Source organism: Hypanus sabinus, chromosome X1, assembly GCF_030144855.1.
Source record: "Hypanus sabinus isolate sHypSab1 chromosome X1, sHypSab1.hap1, whole genome shotgun sequence".
Classification (NCBI taxonomy): domain Eukaryota; kingdom Metazoa; phylum Chordata; class Chondrichthyes; order Myliobatiformes; family Dasyatidae; genus Hypanus; species Hypanus sabinus.
The window spans coordinates 31,921,632-31,943,924 of NC_082738.1; the positions used below are offsets into that span (position 1 = coordinate 31,921,632).

Sequence of the window (22,293 nt, forward strand, 5' to 3'; positions counted from 1 at the left end):
TCCCTCCCCACCCCCCCACCAGCCCCTCCCTGAAAATACATGCAGGAGTTTGCTGAAAACTTTATTCTAGTTGTACAATAAAAGCTTGGATACAAATTCTCTAGAACACAGTGTCTCTGTTCAAGGCCAAGGCACTACGATGTGGTTTTATGTGAGGGGTGGGAGTGTCTATAATAGCTAAGGGGGTGCGGGTGTAAGGCTTCTTCGATGCACCCACCCCTTCTGTCTTCCTCGCTGGACATGGATGGCTCTAGAAGTCGGGACGTTCCTTCTTTAGCTTGCTGTAGTCAGTCTCAACGGCCATGAACTGAGGAGAGGGAAGAGGGGAGGAGAGAATCAGTGAGGTCAGGTGAAATGGGGGGGGCAAGTAGCAAAGGGTTCCCCCCAGATACCACCTGTTTTGCTTCTAATGTTCTACAAATGATCTGGACAGCTGAGGAAGATTTCCACTAGATGTGGACTATAAGACATAGGAACAGAATTAGGCTGTGGCTGATTTATTTTATTTATCAACCCCACTCTTGCCATCTCCTCGTATCCTTTGATGCCCTTATTAATCAAGAACATCTCAACATCCACTTTGAATATACCCGATGACTTGGCCTCCACAGCTGTCGGTGACAATGAATTCCACAGATTCACCACCCTCCGGCTAAAGAAATTCCTCCTCATCTCTGATCTAAATGAATGGGCATCCTTCCATTCTGAGGCTGTGCCCTCTGGTCCCAGACTCCCCCACAATCAAAACAATATTCTCTACATCCACTCTGTCTAGGCCTTTCAAAATTCAATATGTTTCAATGATATCCCCACTCATTCTCCTAAACTCCAGCGGGTACAGGCCCCCCCATTCTCATAAGCTTCCTCCGGACCGGTTGTAAACATAGTCTGAGACATAGAGATGGAGCTTAATCGGGCAAGTATGATGTGTTGTACTTGATAGGAGTCCAAGGACGATTACGTACAGGGGGATCCTGGGCTTCAAGTCCATGGCCCCCTGAATATTGCCACACAAGTAGATAGCGTGGTCGAGAAGGCATATGACATGCTTGCCTACATCGGTCAGGATAAGAATCGTGAAGCTGCAGCTACAAATATGGGTGGTGTTTTAGACAGTATAGAAGGTTGCCAATGGATACAGTGGGATATAGACCAGATATATGGCAAAGAAAAGCAAATGGAGTTTAATCTGGGCAAGTGAGAGGTGTTGAAACTTGGACCATCTAATGTAAAGGGACAGGACACAGTTAATGACAGTTTTGGGAGCATCAATATACAGGGGACCTTAGGGTCAAGGTCCACAGCTCCCTGTAAGTGGCTATACAGCATGCTTGCCTTTATTAGTTCGAGGGTAGGGAAGTTATATAGCAGTTTTATAAGGCTCCGGTTAGGCTGCATGTGAAGTGCTGTATTCAGTTCTGGTCGCAGCATTACAGGAAGAGTGTGAAGGATTTGGAGAGGGTGCAGAAGAGATTCACCAAGATGCTGCCTGGATGTACAGGTTGGACAAGCTTGAGTAGAGTGATGCAGGCTGAGGAGAGGCCTGATAGAGATTTATAACATTATGAGAAACCTAGACAGACAGCTAGTATCATTCTCCCCAGGCTTGAAATGTTTAATACAGAGGAAATGTATTTAAGACAAGAGGGTGTAAGTTCAAAGGAGGTTTGTGTGATAAGTTTATTTACACACGAAGTGGTGGATGCCTGGAATGCACTGCCAGGAATGCTGGTGGAGGCAAATACGATAGGGGTGTTTAAGAGGCTCCTATGTACTGGGAATGGAGGGATATGGACATTGAGTAGGCAGAAAGGAATTACTTTAGTAAGTCAATTACGAGTTTAATTAGTTTAGCGCAATATTGTGGGCCAAAGGGCCTGTTCTTGTGTTGTACTGCTCTACATTCAGAGATTCAGCTACAGCTGAGTGGCAGAACAGCCTTGATGGGCCAAATGGCCTGATTCTTATTCCTTCATTGATCTGGGGCAGCTCCATAGTCTGAAGGACATGGGGGCCATGGGATGAAGTCGGCTGAGCACCCACATATTCTGCTGAGAGGATATCAATACACTCGGTGTGACTCCTGGTCCAAATGAACTTCAGGGCGATTGACTCATGGGGCTGTCAGCCGGGTTGTTAGGGGCTACCATCTTACCTTGTACTGGTGGGTGGGACTGAGATTGTTCCAGGGTTCTGGGTTATTCTTCCTGTCCCAGCTAGGAGAGACAGAGACACAGTTTAGGGCATTTGATTTTCCACCACCCCACTCCACCCCTCCTCAAATTGCAACAAGACAGAGATCTGGGAGACCAGGTTCAGAGCTCCCTGAAAGAGCTGCTATGAACAAGTTGTCAGGGCAGTGAAGAAAGCATACGGCATGCTTGCCTTTGTTAGTCAAGGCACTGAGTTTGAGTCAGGAAGTTATGTTGCAGCTTCACGAAACTCGGATCAGGCCGCTTCTGAAGTATAGCATTCAGTTCTGATCACAGGAAGGGTGTGGGGGCTTTGGAGAGGGTGCAGAGGAGGTTCACCAGGATTAGAGGGCATATACAAGGAGAGGCTGGACAAACCTGGGTTGTTTTCTCTGGAGCAGCAGAGACCAAGGGGAGACCTGAGAGAGGTTTATAAGATTGTGAGGGGCACAGAACCTTTTATGCCAGAGGGCATGCATTTCAGTTTGAGAGGAGACATTTCAGTTCAAAGGAGACATGAGGGGCAAGTTTTTTTTTACTTAGTGAGCGGATAACGTGCTGCCGAGGGTGGTGGGAGAGGCGGATACAATGGCGGGGAGGGGAGAGGTCAAAGGCTGTAGACAGGCACATGGATAGAGATGGCAGGAGGGTGCACCACACTGTGGCCAGGAGCGAAGGAGCGTTGCATTCCACATCTTGCTCTGCAGCTCCTGTTAAAATGCAAGCACTAAATTATCCCCCCCCCCAAAACACATCACCAACAATACCTACATGACTTCCGGATTCCGCACGGCCAGACGGAGGAGGTACAGAGATGCAGATCCCATCCCCAATCCAATGAAAAAGAACAGGGGGATAAGCTGTACCAAGAAAAACAAAAAAAATATGAAGTAAGCATGAGGAGACCCTCTCCCCATCTCCTCCCTCCAACCTTTCTTCCCCAGAACATCTCCAATCCCACCCCACTCCCTTCCCCAGACAACTGCAACATGAATGGGAACGTTGGAAATCACCGGGTGTTGGGGAGGTTAAGGGGGGAGACTGAATGGGGACGTTGGAAATCACCGGGTGTTGGGGAGGTTAAGGGGGACACTGAATGGGGATGTTGGAAATCATCGGGTGTTGGAGAGGTTAAGGGGGAGACTGAATGGGGACGTTGGAAATCACCGGGTGTTGGGGAGGTTAAGGGGGACACTGAATGGGGACGTTGGAAATCACCGTGTTGGGGAGGTTAAGGGGGAGACTGAATGGGGACGTTGGAAATCACTGGGTGTTGGGGAGGTTAAGGGGGACACTGAATGGGGACGTTGGAAATCACCGTGTTGGGGAGGTTAAGGGGGAGACTGAATGGGGACGTTGGAAATCACCGGGTGTTGGGGAGGTTAAGGGGGACACTGAATGGGGACGTTGGAAATCACCGGGTGTTGGGGAGGTTAAGGGGGACACTGAATGGGGACGTTGGAAGTCACCGGGTATTGGAGAGGTTAAGGGGGAGACTGAATGGGGACGTTGGAAATCACTGGGTGTTGGGGAGGTTAAGGGGGACACTGAATGGGGACTTTGGAAATCACCGTGTTGGGGAGGTTAAGGGGGAGACTGAATGGGGACGTTGGAAATCACCGGGTGTTGGGGAGGTTAAGGGGGACACTGAATGGGGACATTGGAAATCACCGGGTGTTGGAAAGGTTAAGGGGGACACTGAATGGGGACGTTGGAAATCACTGGGTGTTGGAGAGGTTAAGGGGGACACCGAATGGGGACATTGGAAATCACCGGGTGTTGGGGAGGTTAAGGGGGACACTGAATGGGGATGTTGGAAATCATCGGGTGTTGGAGAGGTTAAGGGGGAGACTGAATGGGGACGTTGGAAATCACCGGGTGTTGGGGAGGTTAAGGGGGACACTGAATGGGGATGTTGGAAATCACCGTGTTGGGGAGGTTAAGGGGGAGACTGAATGGTGACGTTGGAAATCACCGGGTGTTGGGGAGGTTAAGGGGGACACTGAATGGGGACGTTGGAAATCACCGGGTGTTGGGGAGGTTAAGGGGGACACTGAATGGGGACGTTGGAAATCACTGGGTGTTGGGGAGGTTAAGGGGGAGACTGAATGGGGACGTTGGAAATCACCGGGTGTTGGGGAGGTTAAGGGGGACACTGAATGGGGACGTTGGAAAACACCGGGTGTTGGGGAGGTTAAGGGGGAGACTGAATGGGGATGTTGGAAATCACCGGGTGTTGGGGAGGTTAAGGGGGAGACTGAATGGGGACGTTGGAAATCACCGGGTGTTGGGGAGGTTAAGGGGGACACTGAATGGGGACATTGGAAATCACTGGGTGTTGGGGAGGTTAAGGGGGAGACTGAATGGGGACATTGGAAATCACCGGGTGTTGGAAAGGTTAAGGGGGACACTGAATGGGGACGTTGGAAATCACTGGGTGTTGGAGAGGTTAAGGGGGACACCGAATGGGGACATTGGAAATCACCGGGTGTTGGGGAGGTTAAGGGGGACACTGAATGGGGATGTTGGAAATCATCGGGTGTTGGAGAGGTTAAGGGGGAGACTGAATGGGGACGTTGGAAATCACCGGGTGTTGGGGAGGTTCAGGGGGAGACTGAATGGGGACGTTGGAAATCACCGGGTGTTGGGGAGGTTAAGGGGGAGACTGAATGCGGACGTTGGAAATCACCGGGTGTTGGGGAGGTTAAGGGGGAGACTGAATGGGGACGTTGGAAATCACCGGGTGTTGGGGAGGTTAAGAGGGACACTGAATGGGGACGTTGGAAATCACCGGGTGTTGGGGAGGTTAAGGGGGAGACTGAATGGGGATGTTGGAAATCACCGGGTATTGGAGAGGTTAAGGGGGACACTGAATGGGGACGTTGGAAATCACCGGGTGTTGGGGAGGTTAAGAGGGACACTGAATGGGGACGTTGGAAATCACCGGGTGTTGGGGAGGTTAAGGGGGAGACTGAATGGGGACGTTGGAAATCACCGGGTGTTGGGGAGGTTAAGGGGGAGACTGACTGGGGACGTTGGAAATCACCGGGTGTTGGAGAGGTTAAGGGGGAGACCGAATGGGGACGTTGGAAATCACCGGGTATTGGGGAGGTTAAGGGGGAGACTGAATGGGGACATTGGAAATCACCGGGTGTTCGGGAGGTTAAGGGGGACACTGAATGGGGACGTTGGAATTCACCGGGTGTAGGGGAGGTTAAGGGAGACACTGAATGGGGACATTGGAAATCACCGGGTGTTGGGGAGGTTAAGGGGGACACTGAATGGGGATGTTGGAAATCACCGGGTGTTGGAGAGGTTAAGGGGGACACTGAATGGGGACGTTGGAAATCACTGGGTGTTGGGGAGGTTAAGGGGGACATCGAATGGGGATGTTGGAAATCACCGGGTGTTGGGGAGGTTAAGGGGGAGACTGAATGGGGACATTGGAAATCACTGGGTGCTGGGGAGGTTAAGGGGGACACTGAATGGGGACGTTGGAAATCACCGGGTGTTGGGGAGGTTAAGGGGGACACTGAATGGGGACGTTGGAAATCACCGGGTGTTGGGGAGGTTAAGGGGGACACTGAATGGGGAAGTTGGAAATCACCGGGTGTTGGGGAGGTTAAGGGGGACACTGAATGGGGACGTTGGAAATCACCAGGTGTTGGGGAGGTTAAGGGGGAGACTGAATGGGGAAGTTGGAAATCACCGGGTGTTGGAGAGGTTAAGGGGGACACTGAATGGGGACGTTGGAAATCACCGGGTGTTGGAGAGGTTAAGGGGGACACTGAATGGGGACGTTGGAAATCACCGGGTGTTGGGGAGGTTAAGGGGGAGATTGAATGGGGACGTTGGAAATCACCGGGTTTAGGGGAGGTTAAGGGGGAGACTGAATGGGGACGTTGGAAATCACCGGGTGTTGGAGAGGTTAAGGGGGAGACTGAATGGGGACGTTGGAAATCACCGGGTGTTGGAGAGGTTAAGGGGGAGACTGAATGGGGACGTTGGAAATCACCGGGTGTTGGAGAGGTTAAGGGGGAGACTGAATGGGGACGTTGGAAATCACCGGGTGTTGGAGAGGTTAAGGGGGACACTGAATGGGGACGTTGGAAATCACCGGGTGTTGGGGAGGTTAAGGGGGACATCGAATGGGGATGTTGGAAATCACCGGGTGTTGGGGAGGTTAAGGGGGAGACTGAATGGGGACATTGGAAATCACTGGGTGCTGGGGAGGTTAAGGGGGACACTGAATGGGGACGTTGGAAATCACCGGGTGTTGGGGAGGTTAAGGGGGACACTGAATGGGGAAGTTGGAAATCACCGGGTGTTGGGGAGGTTAAGGGGGACACTGAATGGGGACGTTGGAAATCACCAGGTGTTGGGGAGGTTAAGGGGGAGACTGAATGGGGAAGTTGGAAATCACCGGGTGTTGGAGAGGTTAAGGGGGACACTGAATGGGGACGTTGGAAATCACCGGGTGTTGGGGAGGTTAAGGGGGAGATTGAATGGGGACGTTGGAAATCACCGGGTTTAGGGGAGGTTAAGGGGGAGACTGAATGGGGACGTTGGAAATCACCGGGTGTTGGGGAGGTTAAGGGGGAGACCGAATGGGGACATTGGAAATCACCGGGTGTTGGGGAGGTTAAGGGGGAGACTGAATGGGGACGTTGGAAATCACCGGGTGTTGGAGAGGTTAAGGGGGAGACTGAATGGGGACATTGTAAATCACCGGGTGTTGGAGAGGTTAAGGGGGAGACTGAATGGGGACATTGGAAATCACCGGGTGTTGGGGAGGTTAAGGGGGAGACCGAATGGGGACATTGGAAATCACCGGGTGTTGGGGAGGTTAAGGGGGAGACTGAATGGGGACGTTGGAAATCACCGGGTGTTGGAGAGGTTAAGGGGGAGACTGAATGGGGACATTGTAAATCACCGGGTGTTGGGGAGGTTAAGGGGGACACTGAATGGGGACGTTGGAAATCACCGGGTGTTGGGGAGGTTAAGGGGGAGACTGAATGGGGATGTTGGAAATCACCGTGTTGGGGAGGTTAAGGGGGAGACTGAATGGGGACGTTGGAAATCACCGGGTGTTGGGGAGGTTAAGGGGGACACTGAATGGGGACATTGGAAATCACCGGGTGTTGGAGAGGTTAAGGGGGACACTGAATGGGGATGTTGGAAATCATCGGGTGTTGGGGAGGTTAAGGGGGAGATTGAATGGGGATGTTGGAAATCATCGGGTGTTGGAGAGGTTAAGGGGGAGACTGAATGGGGACGTTGGAAATCACCGGGTGTTGGGGAGGTTAAGGGGGACACTGAATGGGGAAGTTGGAAATCACCGGGTGTTGGGGAGGTTAAGGGGGACACTGAATGGGGACGTTGGAAATCACCAGGTGTTGGGGAGGTTAAGGGGGAGACTGAATGGGGAAGTTGGAAATCACCGGGTGTTGGAGAGGTTAAGGGGGACACTGAATGGGGACGTTGGAAATCACCGGGTGTTGGAGAGGTTAAGGGGGACACTGAATGGGGACGTTGGAAATCACCGGGTGTTGGGGAGGTTAAGGGGGAGATTGAATGGGGACGTTGGAAATCACCGGGTTTAGGGGAGGTTAAGGGGGAGACTGAATGGGGACGTTGGAAATCACCGGGTGTTGGAGAGGTTAAGGGGGAGACTGAATGGGGACGTTGGAAATCACCGGGTGTTGGAGAGGTTAAGGGGGAGACTGAATGGGGACGTTGGAAATCACCGGGTGTTGGAGAGGTTAAGGGGGAGACTGAATGGGGACGTTGGAAATCACCGGGTGTTGGAGAGGTTAAGGGGGACACTGAATGGGGACGTTGGAAATCACCGGGTGTTGGGGAGGTTAAGGGGGACATCGAATGGGGATGTTGGAAATCACCGGGTGTTGGGGAGGTTAAGGGGGAGACTGAATGGGGACATTGGAAATCACTGGGTGTTGGGGAGGTTAAGGGGGACACTGAATGGGGACGTTGGAAATCACCGGGTGTTGGGGAGGTTAAAGGGGAGACTGAATGGGGATGTTGGAAATCACCGGGTGTTCGGGAGGTTAAGGGGGAGACTGAATGGGGACGTTGGAAATCACCGGGTGTTCGGGAGTTTAAGGGGGAGACTGAATGGGGACGTTGGAAATCACCGGGTGTTGGGGAGGTTAAGGGGGACACTGAATGGGGACGTTGGAAATCACCGTGTTGGGGAGGTTAAGGGGGAGACTGAATGGGGAAGTTGGAAATCACCGGGTGTTGGGGAGGTTAAGGGGGAGACTGAATGGGGACGTTGGAAATCACCGGGTGTTCGGGAGTTTAAGGGGGAGACTGAATGGGGACGTTGGAAATCACCGGGTGTTGGGGAGGTTAAGGGGGACACTGAATGGGGACGTTGGAAATCACCAGGTGTTGGGGAGGTTAAGGGGGAGACTGAATGGGGATGTTGGAAATCACCGGGTGTTGGGGAGGTTAAGGGGGGACACTGAATGGGGACGTTGGAAATCACCGGGTGTTGGGGGAGGTTAAGGGGGAGACTGAATGGGGAAGTTGGAAATCACCGGGTGTTGGAGAGGGTTAGGGAGACACTGAATGGGGACGTTGGAAATCACCGGGTGTTGGAGAGGTTAAGGGAGACACTGAATGGGGACGTTGGAAATCACCGGGTGTTGGGGAGGTTAAAGGGGAGACTGAATGGGGATGTTGGAAATCACCGGGTGTTCGGGAGGTTAAGGGGGAGACTGAATGGGGACGTTGGAAATCACCGGGTGTTCGGGAGTTTAAGGGGGAGACTGAATGGGGACGTTGGAAATCACCGGGTGTTGGGGAGGTTAAGGGGGACACTGAATGGGGACGTTGGAAATCACCGTGTTGGGGAGGTTAAGGGGGAGACTGAATGGGGAAGTTGGAAATCACCGGGTGTTGGGGAGGTTAAGGGGGAGACTGAATGGGGACGTTGGAAATCACCGGGTGTTCGGGAGTTTAAGGGGGAGACTGAATGGGGACGTTGGAAATCACCGGGTGTTGGGGAGGTTAAGGGGGACACTGAATGGGGACGTTGGAAATCACCAGGTGTTGGGGAGGTTAAGGGGGAGACTGAATGGGGATGTTGGAAATCACCGGGTGTTGGGGAGGTTAAGGGGGGACACTGAATGGGGACGTTGGAAATCACCGGGTGTTGGGGGAGGTTAAGGGGGAGACTGAATGGGGAAGTTGGAAATCACCGGGTGTTGGAGAGGGTTAGGGAGACACTGAATGGGGACGTTGGAAATCACCGGGTGTTGGAGAGGTTAAGGGAGACACTGAATGGGGACGTTGGAAATCACCGGGTGTTGGGGAGGTTAAAGGGGAGACTGAATGGGGATGTTGGAAATCACCGGGTGTTCGGGAGGTTAAGGGGGAGACTGAATGGGGACGTTGGAAATCACCGGGTGTTCGGGAGTTTAAGGGGGAGACTGAATGGGGACGTTGGAAATCACCGGGTGTTGGGGAGGTTAAGGGGGACACTGAATGGGGACGTTGGAAATCACCGGGTGTTGGGGAGGTTAAGGGGGAGACTGAATGGGGACGTTGGAAATCACCGGGTGTTGGGGAGGTTAAGGGGGAGACTGAATGGGGACGTTGGAAATCACCGGGTGTTGGGGAGGTTAAGGGGGAGACTGAATGGGGATATTGGAAATCACCGGGTGTTGGGGAGGTTAAGGGGGGACCCTGAATGGGGACGTTGGAAAACACCGGGTGTTGGGGAGGTTAAGGGGGAGACTGAATGGGGATGTTGGAAATCACCGGGTGTTGGGGAGGTTAAGGGGGAGACTGAATGGGGACGTTGGAAATCACCGGGTGTTGGGGAGGTTAAGGGGGAGACTGAATGGGGATATTGGAAATCACCGGGTGTTGGGGAGGTTAAGGGGGAGACTGAATGGGGAAGTTGGAAATCACCGGGTGTTGGAGAGGGTTAGGGAGACACTGAATGGGGACGTTGGAAATCACCGGGTGTTGGAGAGGTTAAGGGAGACACTGAATGGGGACGTTGGAAATCACCGGGTGTTGGGGAGGTTAAAGGGGAGACTGAATGGGGATGTTGGAAATCACCGGGTGTTCGGGAGGTTAAGGGGGAGACTGAATGGGGACGTTGGAAATCACCGGGTGTTCGGGAGTTTAAGGGGGAGACTGAATGGGGACGTTGGAAATCACCGGGTGTTGGGGAGGTTAAGGGGGACACTGAATGGGGACGTTGGAAATCACCGGGTGTTGGGGAGGTTAAGGGGGAGACTGAATGGGGACGTTGGAAATCACCGGGTGTTGGGGAGGTTAAGGGGGAGACTGAATGGGGACGTTGGAAATCACCGGGTGTTGGGGAGGTTAAGGGGGAGACTGAATGGGGATATTGGAAATCACCGGGTGTTGGGGAGGTTAAGGGGGGACCCTGAATGGGGACGTTGGAAAACACCGGGTGTTGGGGAGGTTAAGGGGGAGACTGAATGGGGATGTTGGAAATCACCGGGTGTTGGGGAGGTTAAGGGGGAGACTGAATGGGGACGTTGGAAATCACCGGGTGTTGGGGAGGTTAAGGGGGAGACTGAATGGGGATATTGGAAATCACCGGGTGTTGGGGAGGTTAAGGGGGACACTGAATGGGGACGTTGGAAAACACCGGGTGTTGGGGAGGTTAAGGGGGAGACTGAATGGGGATGTTGGAAATCACCGGGTGTTGGGGAGGTTAAGGGGGAGACTGAATGGGGACGTTGGAAATCACCGGGTGTTGGGGAGGTTAAGGGGGACACTGAATGGGGACATTGGAAATCACTGGGTGTTGGGGAGGTTAAGGGGGAGACTGAATGGGGACATTGGAAATCACCGGGTGTTGGAAAGGTTAAGGGGGACACTGAATGGGGACGTTGGAAATCACTGGGTGTTGGAGAGGTTAAGGGGGACACCGAATGGGGACATTGGAAATCACCGGGTGTTGGGGAGGTTAAGGGGGACACTGAATGGGGATGTTGGAAATCATCGGGTGTTGGAGAGGTTAAGGGGGAGACTGAATGGGGACGTTGGAAATCACCGGGTGTTGGGGAGGTTCAGGGGGAGACTGAATGGGGACGTTGGAAATCACCGGGTGTTGGGGAGGTTAAGGGGGAGACTGAATGCGGACGTTGGAAATCACCGGGTGTTGGGGAGGTTAAGGGGGAGACTGAATGGGGACGTTGGAAATCACCGGGTGTTGGGGAGGTTAAGAGGGACACTGAATGGGGACGTTGGAAATCACCGGGTGTTGGGGAGGTTAAGGGGGAGACTGAATGGGGATGTTGGAAATCACCGGGTATTGGAGAGGTTAAGGGGGACACTGAATGGGGACGTTGGAAATCACCGGGTGTTGGGGAGGTTAAGAGGGACACTGAATGGGGACGTTGGAAATCACCGGGTGTTGGGGAGGTTAAGGGGGAGACTGAATGGGGACGTTGGAAATCACCGGGTGTTGGGGAGGTTAAGGGGGAGACTGACTGGGGACGTTGGAAATCACCGGGTGTTGGAGAGGTTAAGGGGGAGACCGAATGGGGACGTTGGAAATCACCGGGTATTGGGGAGGTTAAGGGGGAGACTGAATGGGGACATTGGAAATCACCGGGTGTTCGGGAGGTTAAGGGGGACACTGAATGGGGACGTTGGAATTCACCGGGTGTAGGGGAGGTTAAGGGAGACACTGAATGGGGACATTGGAAATCACCGGGTGTTGGGGAGGTTAAGGGGGACACTGAATGGGGATGTTGGAAATCACCGGGTGTTGGAGAGGTTAAGGGGGACACTGAATGGGGACGTTGGAAATCACTGGGTGTTGGGGAGGTTAAGGGGGACATCGAATGGGGATGTTGGAAATCACCGGGTGTTGGGGAGGTTAAGGGGGAGACTGAATGGGGACATTGGAAATCACTGGGTGCTGGGGAGGTTAAGGGGGACACTGAATGGGGACGTTGGAAATCACCGGGTGTTGGGGAGGTTAAGGGGGACACTGAATGGGGACGTTGGAAATCACCGGGTGTTGGGGAGGTTAAGGGGGACACTGAATGGGGAAGTTGGAAATCACCGGGTGTTGGGGAGGTTAAGGGGGACACTGAATGGGGACGTTGGAAATCACCAGGTGTTGGGGAGGTTAAGGGGGAGACTGAATGGGGAAGTTGGAAATCACCGGGTGTTGGAGAGGTTAAGGGGGACACTGAATGGGGACGTTGGAAATCACCGGGTGTTGGAGAGGTTAAGGGGGACACTGAATGGGGACGTTGGAAATCACCGGGTGTTGGGGAGGTTAAGGGGGAGATTGAATGGGGACGTTGGAAATCACCGGGTTTAGGGGAGGTTAAGGGGGAGACTGAATGGGGACGTTGGAAATCACCGGGTGTTGGAGAGGTTAAGGGGGAGACTGAATGGGGACGTTGGAAATCACCGGGTGTTGGAGAGGTTAAGGGGGAGACTGAATGGGGACGTTGGAAATCACCGGGTGTTGGAGAGGTTAAGGGGGAGACTGAATGGGGACGTTGGAAATCACCGGGTGTTGGAGAGGTTAAGGGGGACACTGAATGGGGACGTTGGAAATCACCGGGTGTTGGGGAGGTTAAGGGGGACATCGAATGGGGATGTTGGAAATCACCGGGTGTTGGGGAGGTTAAGGGGGAGACTGAATGGGGACATTGGAAATCACTGGGTGCTGGGGAGGTTAAGGGGGACACTGAATGGGGACGTTGGAAATCACCGGGTGTTGGGGAGGTTAAGGGGGACACTGAATGGGGAAGTTGGAAATCACCGGGTGTTGGGGAGGTTAAGGGGGACACTGAATGGGGACGTTGGAAATCACCAGGTGTTGGGGAGGTTAAGGGGGAGACTGAATGGGGAAGTTGGAAATCACCGGGTGTTGGAGAGGTTAAGGGGGACACTGAATGGGGACGTTGGAAATCACCGGGTGTTGGGGAGGTTAAGGGGGAGATTGAATGGGGACGTTGGAAATCACCGGGTTTAGGGGAGGTTAAGGGGGAGACTGAATGGGGACGTTGGAAATCACCGGGTGTTGGGGAGGTTAAGGGGGAGACCGAATGGGGACATTGGAAATCACCGGGTGTTGGGGAGGTTAAGGGGGAGACTGAATGGGGACGTTGGAAATCACCGGGTGTTGGAGAGGTTAAGGGGGAGACTGAATGGGGACATTGTAAATCACCGGGTGTTGGAGAGGTTAAGGGGGAGACTGAATGGGGACATTGGAAATCACCGGGTGTTGGGGAGGTTAAGGGGGAGACCGAATGGGGACATTGGAAATCACCGGGTGTTGGGGAGGTTAAGGGGGAGACTGAATGGGGACGTTGGAAATCACCGGGTGTTGGAGAGGTTAAGGGGGAGACTGAATGGGGACATTGTAAATCACCGGGTGTTGGGGAGGTTAAGGGGGACACTGAATGGGGACGTTGGAAATCACCGGGTGTTGGGGAGGTTAAGGGGGAGACTGAATGGGGATGTTGGAAATCACCGTGTTGGGGAGGTTAAGGGGGAGACTGAATGGGGACGTTGGAAATCACCGGGTGTTGGGGAGGTTAAGGGGGACACTGAATGGGGACATTGGAAATCACCGGGTGTTGGAGAGGTTAAGGGGGACACTGAATGGGGATGTTGGAAATCATCGGGTGTTGGGGAGGTTAAGGGGGAGATTGAATGGGGATGTTGGAAATCATCGGGTGTTGGAGAGGTTAAGGGGGAGACTGAATGGGGACGTTGGAAATCACCGGGTGTTGGGGAGGTTAAGGGGGACACTGAATGGGGAAGTTGGAAATCACCGGGTGTTGGGGAGGTTAAGGGGGACACTGAATGGGGACGTTGGAAATCACCAGGTGTTGGGGAGGTTAAGGGGGAGACTGAATGGGGAAGTTGGAAATCACCGGGTGTTGGAGAGGTTAAGGGGGACACTGAATGGGGACGTTGGAAATCACCGGGTGTTGGAGAGGTTAAGGGGGACACTGAATGGGGACGTTGGAAATCACCGGGTGTTGGGGAGGTTAAGGGGGAGATTGAATGGGGACGTTGGAAATCACCGGGTTTAGGGGAGGTTAAGGGGGAGACTGAATGGGGACGTTGGAAATCACCGGGTGTTGGAGAGGTTAAGGGGGAGACTGAATGGGGACGTTGGAAATCACCGGGTGTTGGAGAGGTTAAGGGGGAGACTGAATGGGGACGTTGGAAATCACCGGGTGTTGGAGAGGTTAAGGGGGAGACTGAATGGGGACGTTGGAAATCACCGGGTGTTGGAGAGGTTAAGGGGGACACTGAATGGGGACGTTGGAAATCACCGGGTGTTGGGGAGGTTAAGGGGGACATCGAATGGGGATGTTGGAAATCACCGGGTGTTGGGGAGGTTAAGGGGGAGACTGAATGGGGACATTGGAAATCACTGGGTGTTGGGGAGGTTAAGGGGGACACTGAATGGGGACGTTGGAAATCACCGGGTGTTGGGGAGGTTAAAGGGGAGACTGAATGGGGATGTTGGAAATCACCGGGTGTTCGGGAGGTTAAGGGGGAGACTGAATGGGGACGTTGGAAATCACCGGGTGTTCGGGAGTTTAAGGGGGAGACTGAATGGGGACGTTGGAAATCACCGGGTGTTGGGGAGGTTAAGGGGGACACTGAATGGGGACGTTGGAAATCACCGTGTTGGGGAGGTTAAGGGGGAGACTGAATGGGGAAGTTGGAAATCACCGGGTGTTGGGGAGGTTAAGGGGGAGACTGAATGGGGACGTTGGAAATCACCGGGTGTTCGGGAGTTTAAGGGGGAGACTGAATGGGGACGTTGGAAATCACCGGGTGTTGGGGAGGTTAAGGGGGACACTGAATGGGGACGTTGGAAATCACCAGGTGTTGGGGAGGTTAAGGGGGAGACTGAATGGGGATGTTGGAAATCACCGGGTGTTGGGGAGGTTAAGGGGGGACACTGAATGGGGACGTTGGAAATCACCGGGTGTTGGGGGAGGTTAAGGGGGAGACTGAATGGGGAAGTTGGAAATCACCGGGTGTTGGAGAGGGTTAGGGAGACACTGAATGGGGACGTTGGAAATCACCGGGTGTTGGAGAGGTTAAGGGAGACACTGAATGGGGACGTTGGAAATCACCGGGTGTTGGGGAGGTTAAAGGGGAGACTGAATGGGGATGTTGGAAATCACCGGGTGTTCGGGAGGTTAAGGGGGAGACTGAATGGGGACGTTGGAAATCACCGGGTGTTCGGGAGTTTAAGGGGGAGACTGAATGGGGACGTTGGAAATCACCGGGTGTTGGGGAGGTTAAGGGGGACACTGAATGGGGACGTTGGAAATCACCGTGTTGGGGAGGTTAAGGGGGAGACTGAATGGGGAAGTTGGAAATCACCGGGTGTTGGGGAGGTTAAGGGGGAGACTGAATGGGGACGTTGGAAATCACCGGGTGTTCGGGAGTTTAAGGGGGAGACTGAATGGGGACGTTGGAAATCACCGGGTGTTGGGGAGGTTAAGGGGGACACTGAATGGGGACGTTGGAAATCACCAGGTGTTGGGGAGGTTAAGGGGGAGACTGAATGGGGATGTTGGAAATCACCGGGTGTTGGGGAGGTTAAGGGGGGACACTGAATGGGGACGTTGGAAATCACCGGGTGTTGGGGGAGGTTAAGGGGGAGACTGAATGGGGAAGTTGGAAATCACCGGGTGTTGGAGAGGGTTAGGGAGACACTGAATGGGGACGTTGGAAATCACCGGGTGTTGGAGAGGTTAAGGGAGACACTGAATGGGGACGTTGGAAATCACCGGGTGTTGGGGAGGTTAAAGGGGAGACTGAATGGGGATGTTGGAAATCACCGGGTGTTCGGGAGGTTAAGGGGGAGACTGAATGGGGACGTTGGAAATCACCGGGTGTTCGGGAGTTTAAGGGGGAGACTGAATGGGGACGTTGGAAATCACCGGGTGTTGGGGAGGTTAAGGGGGACACTGAATGGGGACGTTGGAAATCACCGGGTGTTGGGGAGGTTAAGGGGGAGACTGAATGGGGACGTTGGAAATCACCGGGTGTTGGGGAGGTTAAGGGGGAGACTGAATGGGGACGTTGGAAATCACCGGGTGTTGGGGAGGTTAAGGGGGAGACTGAATGGGGATATTGGAAATCACCGGGTGTTGGGGAGGTTAAGGGGGGACCCTGAATGGGGACGTTGGAAATCACCGGGTGTTGGGGGAGGTTAAGGGGGAGACTGAATGGGGAAGTTGGAAATCACCGGGTGTTGGAGAGGGTTAGGGAGACACTGAATGGGGACGTTGGAAATCACCGGGTGTTGGAGAGGTTAAGGGAGACACTGAATGGGGACGTTGGAAATCACCGGGTGTTGGGGAGGTTAAAGGGGAGACTGAATGGGGATGTTGGAAATCACCGGGTGTTCGGGAGGTTAAGGGGGAGACTGAATGGGGACGTTGGAAATCACCGGGTGTTCGGGAGTTTAAGGGGGAGACTGAATGGGGACGTTGGAAATCACCGGGTGTTGGGGAGGTTAAGGGGGACACTGAATGGGGACGTTGGAAATCACCGTGTTGGGGAGGTTAAGGGGGAGACTGAATGGGGAAGTTGGAAATCACCGGGTGTTGGGGAGGTTAAGGGGGAGACTGAATGGGGACGTTGGAAATCACCGGGTGTTCGGGAGTTTAAGGGGGAGACTGAATGGGGACGTTGGAAATCACCGGGTGTTGGGGAGGTTAAGGGGGACACTGAATGGGGACGTTGGAAATCACCAGGTGTTGGGGAGGTTAAGGGGGAGACTGAATGGGGATGTTGGAAATCACCGGGTGTTGGGGAGGTTAAGGGGGGACACTGAATGGGGACGTTGGAAATCACCGGGTGTTGGGGGAGGTTAAGGGGGAGACTGAATGGGGAAGTTGGAAATCACCGGGTGTTGGAGAGGGTTAGGGAGACACTGAATGGGGACGTTGGAAATCACCGGGTGTTGGAGAGGTTAAGGGAGACCCTGAATGGGGACGTTGGAAATCACCGGGTGTTGGGGAGGTTAAAGGGGAGACTGAATGGGGATGTTGGAAATCACCGGGTGTTCGGGAGGTTAAGGGGGAGACTGAATGGGGACGTTGGAAATCACCGGGTGTTCGGGAGTTTAAGGGGGAGACTGAATGGGGACGTTGGAAATCACCGGGTGTTGGGGAGGTTAAGGGGGACACTGAATGGGGACGTTGGAAATCACCGGGTGTTGGGGAGGTTAAGGGGGACACTGAATGGGGACGTTGGAAATCACCGGGTGTTGGGGAGGTTAAGGGGGAGACTGAATGGGGACGTTGGAAATCACCGGGTGTTGGGGAGGTTAAGGGGGAGACTGAATGGGGACGTTGGAAATCACCGGGTGTTGGGGAGGTTAAGGGGGAGACTGAATGGGGACGTTGGAAATCACCGGGTGTTGGGGGAGGTTAAGGGGGAGACTGAATGGGGAAGTTGGAAATCACCGGGTGTTGGAGAGGGTTAGGGAGACACTGAATGGGGACGTTGGAAATCACCGGGTGTTGGAGAGGTTAAGGGAGACACTGAATGGGGACGTTGGAAATCACCGGGTGTTGGGGAGGTTAAAGGGGAGACTGAATGGGGATGTTGGAAATCACCGGGTGTTCGGGAGGTTAAGGGGGAGACTGAATGGGGACGTTGGAAATCACCGGGTGTTCGGGAGTTTAAGGGGGAGACTGAATGGGGACGTTGGAAATCACCGGGTGTTGGGGAGGTTAAGGGGGACACTGAATGGGGACGTTGGAAATCACCGGGTGTTGGGGAGGTTAAGGGGGACACTGAATGGGGACGTTGGAAATCACCGGGTGTTGGGGAGGTTAAGGGGGAGACTGAATGGGGACGTTGGAAATCACCGGGTGTTGGGGAGGTTAAGGGGGAGACTGAATGGGGACGTTGGAAATCACCGGGTGTTGGGGAGGTTAAGGGGGAGACTGAATGGGGACGTTGGAAATCACCGGGTGTTGGGGAGGTTAAGGGGGAGACTGAATGGGGATATTGGAAATCACCGGGTGTTGGGGAGGTTAAGGGGGGACACTGAATGGGGACGTTGGAAATCACCGGGTGTTGGGGGAGGTTAAGGGGGAGACTGAATGGGGAAGTTGGAAATCACCGGGTGTTGGAGAGGGTTAGGGAGACACTGAATGGGGACGTTGGAAATCACCGGGTGTTGGAGAGGTTAAGGGAGACACTGAATGGGGACGTTGGAAATCACCGGGTGTTGGGGAGGTTAAGGGGGAGACTGAATGGGGACGTTGGAAATCACCGGGTGTTCGGGAGTTTAAGGGGGAGACTGAATGGGGACGTTGGAAATCACCGGGTGTTGGGGAGGTTAAGGGGGAGACTGAATGGGGAAGTTGGAAATCACCGGGTGTTGGGGAGGTTAAGGGGGAGACTGAATGGGGACGTTGGAAATCACCGGGTGTTCGGGAGTTTAAGGGGGAGACTGAATGGGGACGTTGGAAATCACCGGGTGTTGGGGAGGTTAAGGGGGACACTGAATGGGGACGTTGGAAATCACCAGGTGTTGGGGAGGTTAAGGGGGAGACTGAATGGGGATGTTGGAAATCACCGGGTGTTGGGGAGGTTAAGGGGGACACTGAATGGGGACGTTGGAAATCACCGGGTGTTGGGGAGGTTAAGGGGGACACTGAATGGGGACGTTGGAAATCACCGTGTTGGGGAGGTTAAGGGGGACACTGAATGGGGATGTTGGAAATCACCGGGTGTTGGGGAGGTTAAGGGGGGACACTGAATGGGGACGTTGGAAATCACCGGGTGTTGGGGAGGTTAAGGGGGACACTGAATGGGGACGTTGGAAATCACCGGGTGTTGGAGAGGTTAAGGGGGAGACTGAATGGGGACGTTGGAAATCACCGGGTGTTTGGGAGTTTAAGGGGGAGACTGAATGGGGACGTTGGAAATCACCGGGTGTTGGGGAGGTTAAGGGGGAGACTGAATGGGGAAGTTGGAAATCACCGGGTGTTGGGGAGGTTAAGGGGGAGACTGAATGGGGACGTTGGAAATCACCGGGTGTTCGCGAGTTTAAGGGGGAGACTGAATGGGGACGTTGGAAATCACCGGGTGTTGGGGAGGTTAAGGGGGAGACTGAATGGGGAAGTTGGAAATCACCGGGTGTTGGGGAGGTTAAGGGGGAGACTGAATGGGGACGTTGGAAATCACCGGGTGTTCGGGAGTTTAAGGGGGAGACTGAATGGGGACGTTGGAAATCACCGGGTGTTGGGGAGGTTAAGGGGGACACTGAATGGGGACGTTGGAAATCACCAGGTGTTGGGGAGGTTAAGGGGGAGACTGAATGGGGATGTTGGAAATCACCGGGTGTTGGGGAGGTTAAGGGGGACACTGAATGGGGACGTTGGAAATCACCGGGTGTTGGGGAGGTTAAGGGGGACACTGAATGGGGACGTTGGAAATCACCGTGTTGGGGAGGTTAAGGGGGACACTGAATGGGGATGTTGGAAATCACCGGGTGTTGGGGAGGTTAAGGGGGACACTGAATGGGGACGTTGGAAATCACCGTGTTGGGGAGGTTAAGGGGGACACTGAATGGGGAGGTTGGAAATCACTGGGTGCTGGGGAGGTTAAGGGGGGACACTGAATGGGGACGTTGGAAATCACCGGGTGTTGGGGAGGTTAAGGGGGACACTGAATGGGGACGTTGGAAATCACCGGGTGTTGGAGAGGTTAAGGGGGAGACTGAATGGGGACGTTGGAAATCACCGGGTGTTGGGGAGGTTAAGGGGGAGACTGAATGGGGACATTGGAAATCACCGGGTGTTGGGGAGGTTAAGGGGGAGACTGAATGGGGATATTGGAAATCACCGGGTGTTGGGGAGGTTAAGGGGGAGACTGAATGGGGATATTGGAAATCACCGGGTGTTGGGGAGGTTAAGGGGGAGACTGAATGGGGATGTTGGAAATCACCGGGTGTTGGGGAGGTTAAGGGGGACACTGAATGGGGACGTTGGAAATCACCGGGTGTTGGGGAGGTTAAGGGGGACACTGAATGGGGACGTTGGAAATCACCGTGTTGGGGAGGTTAAGGGGGACACTGAATGGGGATGTTGGAAATCACCGGGTGTTGGGGAGGTTAAGGGGGACACTGAATGGGGACGTTGGAAATCACCGTGTTGGGGAGGTTAAGGGGGACACTGAATGGGGAGGTTGGAAATCACCGGGTGTTGGGGAGGTTAAGGGGGAGACTGAATGGGGACGTTGGAAATCACCGGGTGTTGGGGAGGTTAAGGGGGACACTGAATGGGGACGTTGGAAATCACCGGGTGTTGGGGAGGTTAAGGGGGACACTGAATGGGGACGTTGGAAATCACCGTGTTGGGGAGGTTAAGGGGGACACTGAATGGGGACGTTGGAAATCACCGGGTGTTGGGGAGGTTAAGGGGGAGACTGAATGGGGATGTTGGAAATCACCGGGTGTTGGGGAGGTTAAGGGGGAGACTGAATGGGGACGTTGGAAATCACCGGGTGTTGGGGAGTTTAAGGGGGACACTGAATGGGGATAGTGCATCTTCGCCATCCTTGTGAGGAAGAAAGTAGTTGAGGGAGGGAGTAAAGGCGGCTTTGAGAGGGTGTGAGGTAAGGTTATAGAACAGGAAAGGTGATGGAGGATTGAGTCTGAAGGTGGGAACAGGGAATTTTAAAGAAGGTTTGAGAAGTGTGAGGAGAGGAGAGATGGAGAAAGGAGGAACGGGAGGGATGGGTGAGGAAAGGAAGGTGGCAAGGGGGATGGAGAGGCGTGGGAAAAAGGGAGGTAAGAGGGAGAATTTGCTTCGTGGCCGCTCCAGTATCCCGCCAGCATCTCATGACTCCCTCCGTTGCTTCACCCTCCCTCCCTCCATCTCGTCTCCCTCCCCTCCTCCCGTCTTCCAAACCTCCTCTCTTCCACGCTAGCTCTCTCCATCTCCCCCCCCCCCCCCCCGTCGCTCCGTGACTCACTCCGCGGTGTCTCCGCGCTTGTTTAACCAAAAGCCGGAACATGTTCCCAATCCGAGCTGCCTCGTCCCGTCTCGTTACGTCCCAGTGACCGGTGTCTGGAGCCGAGACACAGGGAGCTCTGTGTGTGTGTGTCTGTGTGTGTGGCAAGGGAGGAGGGCTCAGCGCTGGGAACGGAGCCCGGGTTTTGGACAAAGGGGAAGGAGGCAGGGTGGAGAGAGATTAGGGGGAGGGGAAAGGTAGGAGGGGGAGGGGGAGAGTGCAGGAGGGTGGCGGAGGCAGGAGAAAGAGAGTGGGGGAGGGGAGAGCGAAAGAAAGAGCGAGGTGGTGAAGGAAGCAAACTCTGAGAGCAGAGCTGGGTGGGGGGAAGGGAGAGAGGGGCGAAGAGGTGGCAATGGAGAAGGGGAGAGGGAGAGAAGATGTTGAAAGTAAATTTATCATCGAAGTATGTTAGTTACCACATACTACTTTGAGATTCATTTTCATGCAGGGAACAGAAATACTATATAATTTACAAAATAAACTATAGATAAACAGGCTAAGACTGACAATCAGTTTGTGCAAAAGAAGAGAAGGTGTGCAAATAAAAATAATACTTTTGAAAGTATTCTGTAGATTGTGGAGTCATCCATACGGTTTTGAGAGCCTGGTTATAGAGAAAGGCGGAGGATAAGGAGAGGGAGGTGGTGGGAGAGAGCAGAAAGTAGAGAGAGAGACGGCAGGGAAGAAAAAGGGACAGAGAACGGGGGGGGGGTGGGATGAGAGAGGTGGAGAGAGATGGTGAGAGAGAGAGAAAGGAAGGCAAAAGGGGAGAGAGCAAGAAAGTGATAGAGGTGAGAGGGGGCAGGAGAGAGAGGGGAAAGGGAGAAAGCAGGAGGTAGTGACAGAGTGGGAGAGAGAGTGAAATGGGAGACAAGTGGAGTGAATGGTGTAAACTCGGAAAAGAGCAAGTACTGTGAATTCTTTAAGCAGGGAGCTGAAATGGGAAGCAGTCTCTCCAGATGTTCTGTCTCAACTCCTGAGAACTGGGACGATTCCCCACTTCCGCAGAGCATCTGGAATATTATTGTTTTGGATAGTTATCCGT

The 22,293-nt window shown here is 53.9% G+C and overlaps 1 protein-coding gene across 1 annotated transcript; it reads right to left on the reverse strand.

The window, feature by feature from the left end:
* Nucleotides 1-48: 48 nt before the first annotated feature.
* LOC132384765 (NADH dehydrogenase [ubiquinone] 1 alpha subcomplex subunit 4-like 2) lies at nt 49-21,391 on the reverse strand. Its single transcript, XM_059956228.1, has 4 exons — nt 21,210-21,391; nt 2,964-3,052; nt 2,156-2,216; nt 49-307 (listed from the first exon to the last, which is right to left on the reverse strand). Exons 1-4 carry the CDS (start codon nt 21,249-21,251, stop codon nt 251-253), a joined length of 249 nt encoding a protein of 82 aa, XP_059812211.1. The 5' UTR covers nt 21,252-21,391; the 3' UTR covers nt 49-250.
* Between the last annotated feature and the right edge of the window lie 902 nt (nt 21,392-22,293).